Below are 12,689 nucleotides of genomic sequence, written 5' to 3'. Positions count from 1 at the left end.
TCCAGACATATGGCAACCCATGCCAGAAGTCTATATTTTGGTGAATTTCCAAAAGCTCAATGACTTTGCCCCCACCCCAGAGAAACAACTTTAGTGTCCCGATTTTAACTTTTTTGAAATATGGCAACCCTATTCATGCTATGCCTTGAATGTTACACAGTTTGGTTTAAATGCTCCATCTGCTGCCTTGTTTGGAGAATGTGTGTCTTGACCACAGACGACTTGTACTGATAACCAAGTGCATCTGTATGCTTTTCCCAGATTTGATGGCCGAGTGGTAGCCAAGCTCCCCTTTGTGCCACTTTCCTACATCCAAGGTTTGTCCCATCGTAATCTTCTGGGTGAGGATTATACAGATTGTTCCTTCATCTTCCTCTACATTCTATGCACTATGTCTATTCGGCAGGTAAGTGCTGCTCTATGGAGGGTTGCCTTATTCAGAAAATTTGCTTGGAACACTGTTTCACATTTTACTACTTTTATCATAATTGACAGGGCTGACACAACTACAATGCTGTGATATAAAGATGCAGTCGTAGCCTTCTTCTCTTCCTCCTTTCCCCTAGCCTTCCACCATTTTGATACTCATTCATATGAGCTTGATATTTTCTCTCGGGCTCATTAAATAACCACTCTTCAGGGGGCACATGTATCAAATAAGAATTGTCTCCAGATTATTGTAAATGAGTGAGCGCTGCTCTCCCTTATTTTTGGAGGCCACAAATGACTAGCGTAATGTTCTCAGTATCCTTGCCATTGTACTTCCTTAAAAAAAAAAAAAAAGCCAAATTCAACTCAGAAATTGGCAGGACATGCTTAGCAGTTGGACAGGCTCATATAAGAGTAAGTGATCTTTTACATATACTGGTCATAAGTTCTTAGTGCTGAAAGCAAACCAGCAGCCATTGCAGCTGTTTAAACGGAAGAGTAACATGGTCCCAATAACTAGCTCTGGTTAACAGTTGGGTGCCTCATTCTGCATGGGCTAAAGTTTCACATGCACCACAGAGGCTGTCCCATTGGACATTGCAGTACAGTAAACCCACAAAATATGCTGGGGCTCCATTCTGGGGAAAGCAGCAAAAGCCAAAACACAGTAGGTGCAAGGGTGGGTGGGGCTGCCTGTCTTTTTCCCCTGGACTCCCACCCCCTTTTTGTATTTTTTTAGGAGCAGGTAAAGCTGAATGCACACAAGTTAAATGTGTGTACTTTAATGTATAAACTGTGTAATATATTGTTTGGAATCTGTTGAAGAGTGGAAGTACATTAGAGAGACAATGCAGTATTGCAGAACTGTTGATTGGAAGGGGGTAGCAGAGATTTGACTCTTTCACACTTGGGGGAGGAATGTTTGAGGCCATTGCACTGGTGATCTCCAGGAGATGTGAACAACTTAGGTCTCAATTGATTTGCCCTTGGTTGTTTTGATGTTGAGGAAATGTTTTGAGCCTTGGCTGGGACACTGCTCACTCCTGACTTGAGCTTGAGGTTGCCTGAAATATCTCCCTGCAGTGAGCAGCTTCCTCTGTGCTGTTTCCATGTCCCCTTGGCACGTCAATCCTGCCTTGGAGTTCTTCCTGCTTCCTGCTGAGGGTGTGAAGTGCTGCATGGATTGTTTTTCAAGGACCCTTAAGTGGCTGGGAAAGTCGACCAACATCTGGACTGGGTGTGAAGATGTACATCCTGTCCCTTGTTTGTTCTTCCTCTGCCCACTCCATGCAACAACTTGGCTGATTAAAATGACTCAAGGCAGATTGTTCACATTTCCTCGTCCATAACTGAGTGGCCTCAGTTAGCATGGATTAATTTATAGAATCTTAATGACTAACCAAATTTATTACAACATAAATATTCATGGACTAGAGCCCATTCATCAAATGCATACAGGGTGAGATGCTCTATTGTCGTGTGTGTGTGTCTCTCTGTGTGTGTCTTGTGTCACACAGATATATACATATTCAGACATACAGTTTAAATGGGGGTTGGGAGAATTTAAAGTTGGAGTTGAATGGAGCACAAAAGTAGTCAGAGATAATTCAGTTAGAGCTTAACTGTAGGCAAAAGTATCATTCACAACAGGAGTGGTGGGCAATGCTGAGATGATTGTGTCAAGTGGCAGCATGATTAGATCTAAAGTTTATGCTAAAGCAGCAAAATGATGTGTCCCAGCAGCAGTTATTGGTAATAAACAGAGTAGTTTTAGCATTGCTGAGAAACTTAAAGCACAGAGTGGGACAAGAAATGGGGTGTTTTGCTTTGTATGTGTGTGCTCTCTCCACTTTGATCTGTGTTTGGGGTTCCATGTCACTGTAGAAAACAGAGCTCTTGACCCCTGTTCACTATAATGTGGAATCTAAAAACTGCTGTAACTTTTGGTCAAAATGAATGAAATTTGCTGTCCCCAAAGTGGATTAAACATGCCCAATTGCAGGCGGGACTTCTGTGGCAGAAGTAAAAAGGAGTCACTCTCCTCCATAATTCATTTTAATTTTATCTCAACTTGTCTATCACTGTACAGCTCCCATTGGAGGTTTGGGAGCGTGTCATCACAACCCTGGATTTGCAAAGTCAGGGTGGAATCGGGGAGCAAAAAGAAGGCTGGTTGCGCAACAGATGTGGCATGGGAGCCAGGAAGGAGAAACAGTGAAAGGATAGAAGTAGTAGTTTTAAACAACAGCAGAAGTTTGAGCAAAGTGGTTATGGGGAATCACTGAGAGGAAAATGGTGGTTTTAAACCTCAGCAGAGGTTTGAGTAAAGTAGGGGGGAAATAATGTTGTGGTTTTTATGTTGATCTTTTCTGTGAACCACCCTGAGGCCTCCGGGTGTAGAGCGGTATATAAATTCAATAAATAAATAACATATAAGGGGGAAATGGTGATTTCAAATAATGGCAGAGGTTAGAGAGCAGGGGATGGCGGGGGAAGTGGCAGTTTGAAGGAAGGATTGAGTACAGGGAGAAGACAATTTGGAAAGGTTCTGCTGTGTTAAGTGTTTTGGTATTAGCTTCTGTGTTGTATCATCTCTGCTGTTTCTCCTTGTTACTGCTGGGTGGGGGGCGTTATTTGAGGGGGGAAAGTCTACCAGGGTAGGTCCATCCCTGCTTTACTCAAACTTCTACTGTTGATTAAAATAGCCCCGTTTTTCCTTTCAGCATCTCTCCTTTCTTGCTGCACTTTTCTCTCGTCTGTTTCCCAGCTGCCTTGTGCAAAAAGATGCAGAGCCCTCAAATATCCCATAGCACCTTCATACAATGTGTGTCACTCCTGGTTCCCTGTTGTCTTCAACATGAAGGTCCAGGTTCAGTGTAGTAATTTTGAACATATGTTTAATCTACAAGCAAATACTGCTGTGTGGGCAATGTCTAACTGAGCAAACGTAAATATTTTTTGGGGGGATGCACAAAGAGGGCTGCAGAACATGAGAGAGGACAACGGTCCGGGAGCAAGAGAGTTGAGAAGAGTGAAAAGGGGGGAAGGTGGAAAATGGGGTGCAATAAAGGAAGAGGTAGGCATGGGAATGGGTACGAAGATGAAAGCCAAGGGACAAAAGGGTCTGCAGAATCAGATGGGGGGTGGTAGCTTCATAACTGGATGAAAGGTGTAAAGGGTGCTTAGTAGTTGCAGTGGGTGAGAGGAGACATGGAGGTGTCCTGTGTGCAAGGGGAGCTGCCCTAAAGGAGAAGAGGCAGCTGCGTGGACTTGGGGGCAAAGCGGGGCTGCAGAATAGAAGAGAAAAGTGGCTTCGAAATAGGGTTGGAGAAGGGGGAATGAGGTTTTCAACCAGTACCAAGTTCTAGGGGTTTAATGTGTATGGGAGGGTCAGAGCCTCCCAGTTTCATATTTTGAGAGTGGGGGTTTGTCTCTTGCTCTTTCTTACCTTTAAGCAATTAAAAGGTGGTTGAGTGGTGTGTATTCTAGCTTGCGCATTTTTTAAAACTTGCAACTTTACACCAGCCTTTCCAGTGCTAGACCTTGCACACCTCTGATAGGCCTGGCAATGTGAGGCTGTCTAGAATGCTCCTTGCAGAGTTTGGAAGAACTCTGGTTTTGTTTGTTTCTTTGCTTGCAGTAAAATACAGTTTTCTAAAAACTTTAATGATTTTTTTAGTGAAAACCAATGCTGTGCTCTTCAGTGCTCTGTGGGCAAAGCATAGAGCTATTCCATATAGAAGAGTACAAATACAGCAAGGCTTTGTGGGGACCCTGTTCCGACTATGCTGGGAAGACCCCTAAATCACCCCAGTTGGGCCCTACACAATGCACACCCTTGCATGAAAACAAACCAACATGAGTTTTTGTTTTTCTCTTGTTTGTCAGAATATTCAGAAGCTGTTGGGTTTGGCTCCTTCTCGAGCTGCCACCAAGCAAGCTGGAGGATTCCTTGGCCCACCACCTCAATCTGGGAAGTTCTCCTGAAACAAGAGAAGTAATTTGTTGCATCTCACTAGTCGAAACATCCTGACTTTGCAAGAAACTCTGGATTGCACAGAAGGGTTCCTGAACATGTTGCCTATGTAACTATCATACCTTTGTTTTGCAGAGAGATCAGCACTGAAGCACATCTTTGGGCTAAATCTTGCACTTACTACTCTGGGACATTGGAGAAATAGATTAGTGGAATTAAATGGAGTGCTGTGCAGCTTCAGTGAAAACTTCAGCAAAGTTTGATGAGGAAAGAATGACTTAGAAGTAAGCAGAAGTAGTATTCTTTGTTAGAAGAATCTCGTGTAATAACATTTACCAAAGTGAAAATAAAAGAAAAATTGTTTTGTCTCTGTGCTTCCAGTTCATATAGTTCACCTCAGACACTATTCTGAGCAAGGCTTTTATTCCACAAACTCCCGACAGCTGCAGAACAGCAGCATTGGTTTGTTTCAGCCACTGGCTTCCCCTGGACGTTTTTCAATTGCAGTTGGTTAAGATTAGCATTGTATATAAGCAATGTCAAGAGACAGTTGAGTGGGGCTTGGCTTGCCGCAGAGTCAAATGGCAGCTTGATTTCAAGTCTCCGGCCCCCTCCTCCATTTGTTTTACATCTACCTCAAGGTGGGTCGTTTCCCAGACGCACATTTTCTTCATGTCTCCTGTCTTGCTGGTGCTGTTTTCCTGTATGACAGCTTTCATTGCCTCCCATACTGTTGCAGTTCTGATTCCCTCTGTGTTGGTTCCAAGTACAGTGGTACCTCGGGTTACAGACGCTTCAGGTTACAGACTCCGCTAACCCAGAAATAATGCTTCAGGATAAGAACAGAAATCGTGCTCTGGCAGCGCAGCAGCAGCAGCAGGAGGCCCCATTAGCTAAAGTGGTGCTTTAAGTTAAGAACAGTGTCAGGTTAAGAACGGACCTCCAGAACAAATTAAGTACATAACCAGAGGTACCACTGTACGACTTCCATTCTTCCCCAATGCACTCAACCACCAGGTGGTGCTGCAACATCATGGGAGGGAATCGCTGAGCCATTACAACCTTGTGAAAGATTTGTATTACTTCCCGTACTAGGACATGATCTGAGAATGGCTTAGGGTGCGCTTGCATGATTCAACAAAAGACAAAGGGACAAAATCAATATGACTGTATAGCTTGTGTGGATGAGGCTAGAAACAAAAGTTGGGTGGAGCAAGTGCCATGCGCCAGTGAATTTAAAATATTGTAACATTTTGGCAAAAATATTGGCTTATGTTTTCATTTTTAAAGTTATGGAGCCCTTGCTATCCACATGACCATCAGAAATCACATTTTAATCACCACTTAACATGACAACACCTTGAAAAGACACCAGAGTTTGAAAGGTTCTTTTTAGGAAGGGATTTGCCCCACACTGGGTCAGTAAACAGAAGCCATAGTTATGGTAGTTAAGCTCCCTTTTGGCAAAAAAGATCTGCCAGCAGCATCATGTAAAACATCTTGAACTGCCCCAAATTCAATTAATTTGAAATAAGGGGTGCTTTAGAGGGTCCTGGAGAGGAGAGCAGTGCATCATAGCCTTGCAAACAGAACTTTATTAGGGTACTTTAAAACACAGTATTAAATGATTTGGAGATAGTAACAAATCTTATTGCTGCAAACTGTAAAGCGTAAAATTGGAAAAAGCATTGTGCAGCTTCAATCTCACAGCACTATGGACTGCCAGAACAATGTGTAAGTTAACTTCTTATAGAAGAGCTACTAATAACCAGCCAAATAAGTTTATATAACAATGAGCTTTATCGTACATATCAAGATAAGAGACAACTGTACAATATGTTTTCATTATGGTAATAACTTGTGTGCAAACATTTCTTTTTATTCATTTTTTGGTATGTATTAATATAATTTCTAATAAAATACATTTAGAAGAGCGCTGGGTTTAGGTTGGGAGTGAGTCTCACGGATCTCAGCTTATTTCTGAGAACTGCGCTGCCTAGATTCTCCCTATCGGGACAGCAAAAAGTGCTCACGACACAGTTGGGGGGGACACTTAATTTGGGGGCAACAAAAAGAGATTCTATCTAGTGCGGAGAGTAGGGTTGTTATTACCCTTTTTACCTCTGTGTCTCAGATGGTTTCCCATCAACACGCAAGTCTTTAAACCTGCTCCCGGGCGCGCCCTGGGCGGCGCAGGGGCTTCCCCTTCGCTTCCTGCTTCCGGGGGGGCGGGGGCGGGGTCCTCTCCCTCGGCCGCTCCCGGGGCTGCGCGGACGTTGTTGCGCCGGAGGCCGAGTGAGTGCGGGTCGCGGGAGGGGCGAAGCGGGGGTCCCGCGGTGGGGGGGGGGCCGAGAAGCCCCTTCGCCTCCGGCGCCCGGAGACTCGCTTGGAGGCCTCCCGTCTTCCTGGCGGGGCCTGCGAAGGGGCTCTTGGCCCAGCGGTCGCGGGTCCCGGGGAGGGAAGCGTCGGCTGGGCCTGGGGGCTCCAAGGTGCTGCTGCTGCTGCTGCTGCTGCTCCTCTTATTGTTGTTGTTAAAATTGTTGGTCGCTTTATCCTGCCTAAGGACTTGCGGCCAACCCCCACCGCCCCATAAAGCGAGGGTGGGTGTGTGTTGGGGGGGATGCCTTGGAAACCCCCGGCAGCTTCGAAGAGGCCCTCTTGGGAGACAGGAACGTTTCCGCCTGGTGCCTAAAGCTCGCTAATGGTGGCACCAGGAGCCTCCCACCTAGCAGGGGGCCGTCAGAGGAAGAAATGTTAGCTTGGCTCCTCTGCCTTGGTTGGCCCGTTTCCCAAATCATGAAAGCGGGAAATGAAACTGTGTTAGGAGTCAAGGAGGACCTTGCAGCAAAGCCTGGGTTGGCACTGTAGCACCCCCTCTTGCCCCCCCCCTAAGGTGCCATAAAGCAAGCCATGTGGTATTTTAAGGACCAGCCAATTGGTCATGGCTTGAGCTTCCATAGATTCTAAAAATATTCTCTGCGCCTGTGGAGTTTTATCAGCAAAGCACAAACAGAAAAGCACTGTTCAAGCTTCAAGAAACAAAGTAAAATACTCTTGGAGCATATGGATTTTCATGTTTTAAACTCCCGTAACTCATTGCTTTTGCTCTCTTTCTGCCAATAATTACTAAAATATGTAGAAAATGATAAGGACTTAATATGTGCCCCCCAAAATAAGCTTAGGGCCACAATAAGACTTTGCTCCAGGAGAGTGTCTTCCATGAGATGGTATTGAATAAAGGTAAAAGGTTAAGGGACCATTAGGACCAGTCGTGTCCGACTCTGGGGTTGCGGCGCTCATCTTGCTCTATAGGCCGAGGGAGCCAGCGTTTGTCCGCAAACAGCTTCCGAGTCATGTGGCCAGCATGACTAAGCCGCTTCTGGCGAACCAGAGCAGTGCACGGAAACGCTGCTTACCTTCCCGCTGACGCGGTACCTATTTATCTACTTGCACTTTTGACGTGCTTTTGAACTGCTAGGTGGGCAGGAGCAGGGACCGAGCAACGGGAGTTCACCTGTCGCGGGGATTCGAAACGCCGACCTTCTGATCAGCAAGACCTAGGCTCTGTGGTTTAACCCACAGCGCCACCCGCTATTGAATAGCCTCTGGCTAAATGTTGTTTTGAGAAGAACCTGTCAGGGCTGTGCCCCTGCCCATGATACTGTGGTATATAGAAATATTGACGCTCACCTTGAGATGTTAGTGTCTCTGTGAGATGCTATTGAATCACATTTGGCCAAGTCATATCCACAGCCATGCATTTAATGTGCATTTGGAACCTTTGTTGTGTTGGGAATTTTAGCTCTGTGAACAAACTGTAAAAAAAGAAATAAAAAATTCTTTCCGGTAGCACCTTAGAGACCAACTAAGTTTGTTCTTGGTATGAGCTTTCGTGTGCATGCACACTTCTTCAGATACCTTGGAGCCCCAGGCCCAGCCAACGCTTCCCTCCCCGGGACCCGCGACCGCTGGGCCAAGATACTGTCTGAAGAAGTGTGCATGTGCACGAAAGCTCATACCAAGAACAAACTTAGTTGGTCTCTAAGGTGCTACTGGAAAGATTTTTTTATTTTGTTTTGACTATGGCAGACGAACACGGCTACCCACCTGTAACTGTAAAAAAAGAGTAAGAGATAGGGACGTACACCCCACAGGAAGCTTTTGGGCCGCCCTGAATCCTGCGCTCCTGGGGATGTGGACGCATCATTTGTAGACCCTCAAAACAGCTTACAAAAGATGCTCAACACCATACTGTAATCTCCCTCCCCTCCCCCACCCCATGGGCTGTTCTGGGGGGTTCTCCTGACCCCTTCCAGAGCCAGTTTGGAGGGCCACCCTGCACACAGCATCCATTTGGATGCAGGATTCTTCAGGAAGCTTTTGCTGCTCTTGCTTTTGGTTTTCCAGGTGCCATGCTAGGCCCTCTCCCACCGTGCTTCACTCGGCACAAGGTGAAAGGAGCCTTCCCTCTGTTGGCTGATTTGTGTTGCCTATCTCTTGGGGACAATCTGTAGCCAATTGCGTAAAATAATAGGAGGGTTTAAAAGTGGATTATACATGGCTCTGTTTTATAGACATGCTTGGAATTCATTGAAGGGTAAAACTTGATAAGATAGTGAGTTTTATCTTGTTTTTGTGAACTGCCCTGGTAGCTCTGCTGGAGGGCAGTATATAAATCTTTCAGATAAATAACACCGATTTCCAGGCACATTGCCTGCTGCTTGAAAGGAGCAGAGGTTGATAGGCCTCTCTTCCGTCTGATGCAGCCTTGATCCTGCTCGCCAGCTGTCAGATGCTTCACAATCCCCGCTTCTTACTCATTCCACCTGGTTTTCCTGGTCTGCTCCATTGTGCAGCAATGAGCACCATCACTGGGACATTTCAACTGCAGCAGCCCCTCAACTACCGAGAGGGTGCCCGCGTTGAGCCTGTGGATGGAGATCACAGTGAGGAGACGTATGAACCAGCAACGGGTAATTATCTCCGGGGTGACGTTCCGGGGGGGGGGGGCTTCAGGGAGTGCAGCCCGGCTGCAGCAAAAGGTGGCTTTGGAATCCCCCCCCACACACACACACACTCTGTAGTACATCAATTTGCTAGCATTCACATTCAGTGAGGTGAGGTGAGAGTATTATCGAGAAAGAATATTCTTGAGAATATTCTCTACTAGAAAATTATCCTGAGAATGTTCTCCACAAACTGTAAATTCTAATGTAAGAACCAGTTTTACAACACTCATTTAAACAATCTAGTAAATAATAAGTCAAGCTGTGATATTGCCAGTGTAAGTAATGAATAATGATTTTTTTTTAAATCCAGTTACATTACTGAGTATTGTGTCATTCACCATTGGCAGTTCTGAAATGTGAGCTACAGAAAACTTTTTTTTATTAGTTTTAAAAGTGCTTTTCATTTAATTTGAGGAACATTTGAATTCAAATGTATTTCAACTATATGTAATAGCCTTTTTTCCATTTTGGTGTGACCTTATTCTTAGCAATTCTATACCCTTGACCATACTTTTTACAGAAAGTAACTTTAGGTGTATAAAGCATTAAAGTACCTAGGCCTATACAATTATGTGTTACAGCATGTGATGTGGCCTTGATTTAAACAGTTGACGTTTCTATATTTTTATTTAGTGCCAGTAACTGGTTTTTGCAGTGCCATTCAATGGTACAAGGTGCCATATTCTCCTATTTTTAATGAGAACTCTCTAATATTTTCATTAATAGACAATATTCTCCAATAGTTTATTCTCGAGAATTTAACATCACTATTCACATTATTCAAATAAGTTTCTGGCTTAGATTTATTCCAACCAGAAGAAACAAGAATCTATGACCTTTGAAGCTGCTGCCTGGCTGTACTCGTGCCAAAGTGCATTCTGAATTGCTTATCTTTTAATTCTTGAACTTTGAATCTGCTGATTGGTAAAAAATGTGGCTGAGGGCTGATATGCAAGACTTGCAAATAATGGAGACATTGGAGCACTGGTATTTGTCCAGGCACATGTATTTTTTAAAACTATTGTATTTGCTGTAACAATAATAAATGATAAAGATGTTGTTCAGTGTCTTTATAAATGATTTGGATGAAAGAATTGAGAGGATGCTCATCAAATTTGTAGAAAACACCAAACTGGGAGGGGGAGCTATTGCCCCAGAAGACAGAATCAGGATTCAAGATGACCTTAACAGACTGGAAAACTGGGCCCAGGCTAACAGAATGAATTTCAGTTGGGACAAATTTAAGGTTCTACGCTTAGGCAGGAATAACCAGCTGCATAACTATAAGACACCTGGACAGGTGACAGGTGAAAAGGATCTAGGTAGGGGTCTTAGTAGACCACACGCTAAACATGAGTGATGCAGCAGCAAAAAAGGTAATGCTATTCTAGGCTGCATCAACAGATGTGTAGTGACCCAAACAAGGGAAGTAATAGAACTGCTCTATTCTGCCTTGTGGCAGAGGCATAGCTATGGTAGGGCAAGCCAGGTTTTTTTTTGCCCCGGGTGAAGTCTTCAGAGGGGCACCATTGAGGCTCCTAGACAGTGTGTGTGTGTGTACACAAATGTGTGTTGGGGTGTGTGTCAAACCACGTCTTTGACCCAGGTGAAATCAAGTCTAGTTTCATCCCTGCTTGTGGTGTCCAGTTCTCAGTATCACAGTTTAAGAAGGATGTTGACAAGCTGGAACATATGCAGGGGAGGATGACCAAGGTAATCAAGGGTCTGGAAGCCCAGCCTTAGGAGGATCAGTTGAGGGAGCCTGGAAAAGAGGAGACAGAAGAAATATGATCACCATTTTCAAATATCTTAAGAGCTATCATATGGAAGATGAAGCAAGCTTGTTTTCTCCTGCTTTGAAGGGTAGGACTCGAACCAATGGATTCATGTTACAAGAAGGGAGATTCCAACTAAACATCTGGAAAAACTTTTTGACAGAGCTGTTCGGCAGTGGAATGGTCTCCCGCGAGAGATGTGGACTCTCCTTCCTTGGAGGTTTTTAAGCAGAGGTTGGGTGGCCATCTGTCAGGGATGCTTTGAGATTCCTGCATTGTAGGGGGCTGGACTACATGAATCGCAGAATCCCTTCCAACTCTATGATAAGTCAGAGAGTCTTATTGTCTGTCATTTACCAAAAATCATTGATACTTTACTATATCATTTCCCCCCAAGCAAGCATGGATTTCCCCCTCTCTAATAACTAATAAATAAAGACCATTTATTCAGTTCCCTGTGTAATGACTATGTATGTTTCTTTATATGTCTCACTACACAATACAATAACACCAGATCCTGTTTTCAACACAAACCTTTTGGAGCAATTCCTTCAGAGATGTGCAGTGTCAAATATTTGGCAAGTCACTTTCTTGCTACAGTTAGCAAATCAACAACAAGCAAATATTGAACTTGGCTTGTTATATTATTCAATAAAACTATTTGGGGAGAAAAGGCAATTTAAAAAAAATCTGTGGTAATGCATTTTCCATCATAAACCAAAGTGTCCTGATGCCATTACAGTGTCATCAAATGGGATAGAGGTTGCAGAGTTTCCAACATGTCTGAGAAGTCAGACCATTTCCCACCCAATTTAATTGGCATTTGTTGTTGCTTATTGCTTATATAAGCTTATTTTCTTTTTACTTATTATCTTGTTCATTGACACCAAAGAACCAAATTTACAATACTCCAGTCTTGAACATCAATTTGTGTTTGTATGGTTAGTTACCCTGCTAATTACCCTGCTAAAAGTGGGCAGGGACAGAGCTGTAAGTGAGTTTCTACCTGCCCTTTTCCTTCTGGTTTTTCCCCTTGCCACTTTCATGAAATTAGGCCAAGGGCCATGAATTGCCTACCCCTGGTACAGGCATGGGTGTGATGGGACACTTCAAGCTTTTCCTCTTGGTATGTCATGTTGCAGAATAAATAGCTTTTTCTGTTCAGCACGCAGGCTGCAGTCCTATGCAGAAGATAATAGATGAACCACACTCTGTCTCTTAAGAAGCATAGGAAAAAGAAAGAATAGAAACCCTGCCCAATGAATAGTTGCTGGTGTACAATATTCAGGAGAATTCCTTATCAAGCCTGAATCCAGAGAGGCTCAATTGGACATATCGCAATGGCCTTTACTTCTCAAGAACTTTGACAAGCTGAAAGTGAGGACAGCATGCTACACACTCCTTCCTTCTGGTTGCAATCTCTTAAGAAGAGTGATTGGCAAGTGTGTAAGGATGGGCGTCATCAGTTAGAACAAGCCTCCCAACCCTTCTATGAAGTGG

The 12,689-nt window shown here is 44.2% G+C and overlaps 2 protein-coding genes across 2 annotated transcripts in view; both read left to right on the top strand.

The window, feature by feature from the left end:
- Positions 1–4,536, top strand: part of TMCO1 (transmembrane and coiled-coil domains 1) — a 21,110-nt gene extending 16,574 nt beyond the window's left edge. Inside the window, exons 6-7 of the mRNA XM_033151135.1 lie at positions 262–406; positions 4,318–4,536. Of these exons, the coding sequence (XP_033007026.1) occupies positions 262–406; positions 4,318–4,416 (244 nt within the window). The 3' untranslated portion in view covers positions 4,417–4,536. The remainder of the gene's footprint in view (positions 1–261; positions 407–4,317) is intronic.
- Positions 268–12,689, top strand: part of ALDH9A1 (aldehyde dehydrogenase 9 family member A1) — a 25,775-nt gene continuing 13,353 nt past the window's right edge. The window contains exons 1-2 of the mRNA XM_033151134.1: positions 268–406; positions 9,172–9,378. Of these exons, the coding sequence (XP_033007025.1) occupies positions 385–406; positions 9,172–9,378 (229 nt within the window). The 5' untranslated portion in view covers positions 268–384. The remainder of the gene's footprint in view (positions 407–9,171; positions 9,379–12,689) is intronic.

The sequence above is a fragment of the Lacerta agilis genome, chromosome 6 (assembly GCF_009819535.1).
Source record: "Lacerta agilis isolate rLacAgi1 chromosome 6, rLacAgi1.pri, whole genome shotgun sequence".
NCBI lineage: Eukaryota > Metazoa > Chordata > Lepidosauria > Squamata > Lacertidae > Lacerta > Lacerta agilis.
Note: the sequence above shows the minus strand (reverse complement) of the source record. Positions and strands in the feature narration are given on the sequence as shown.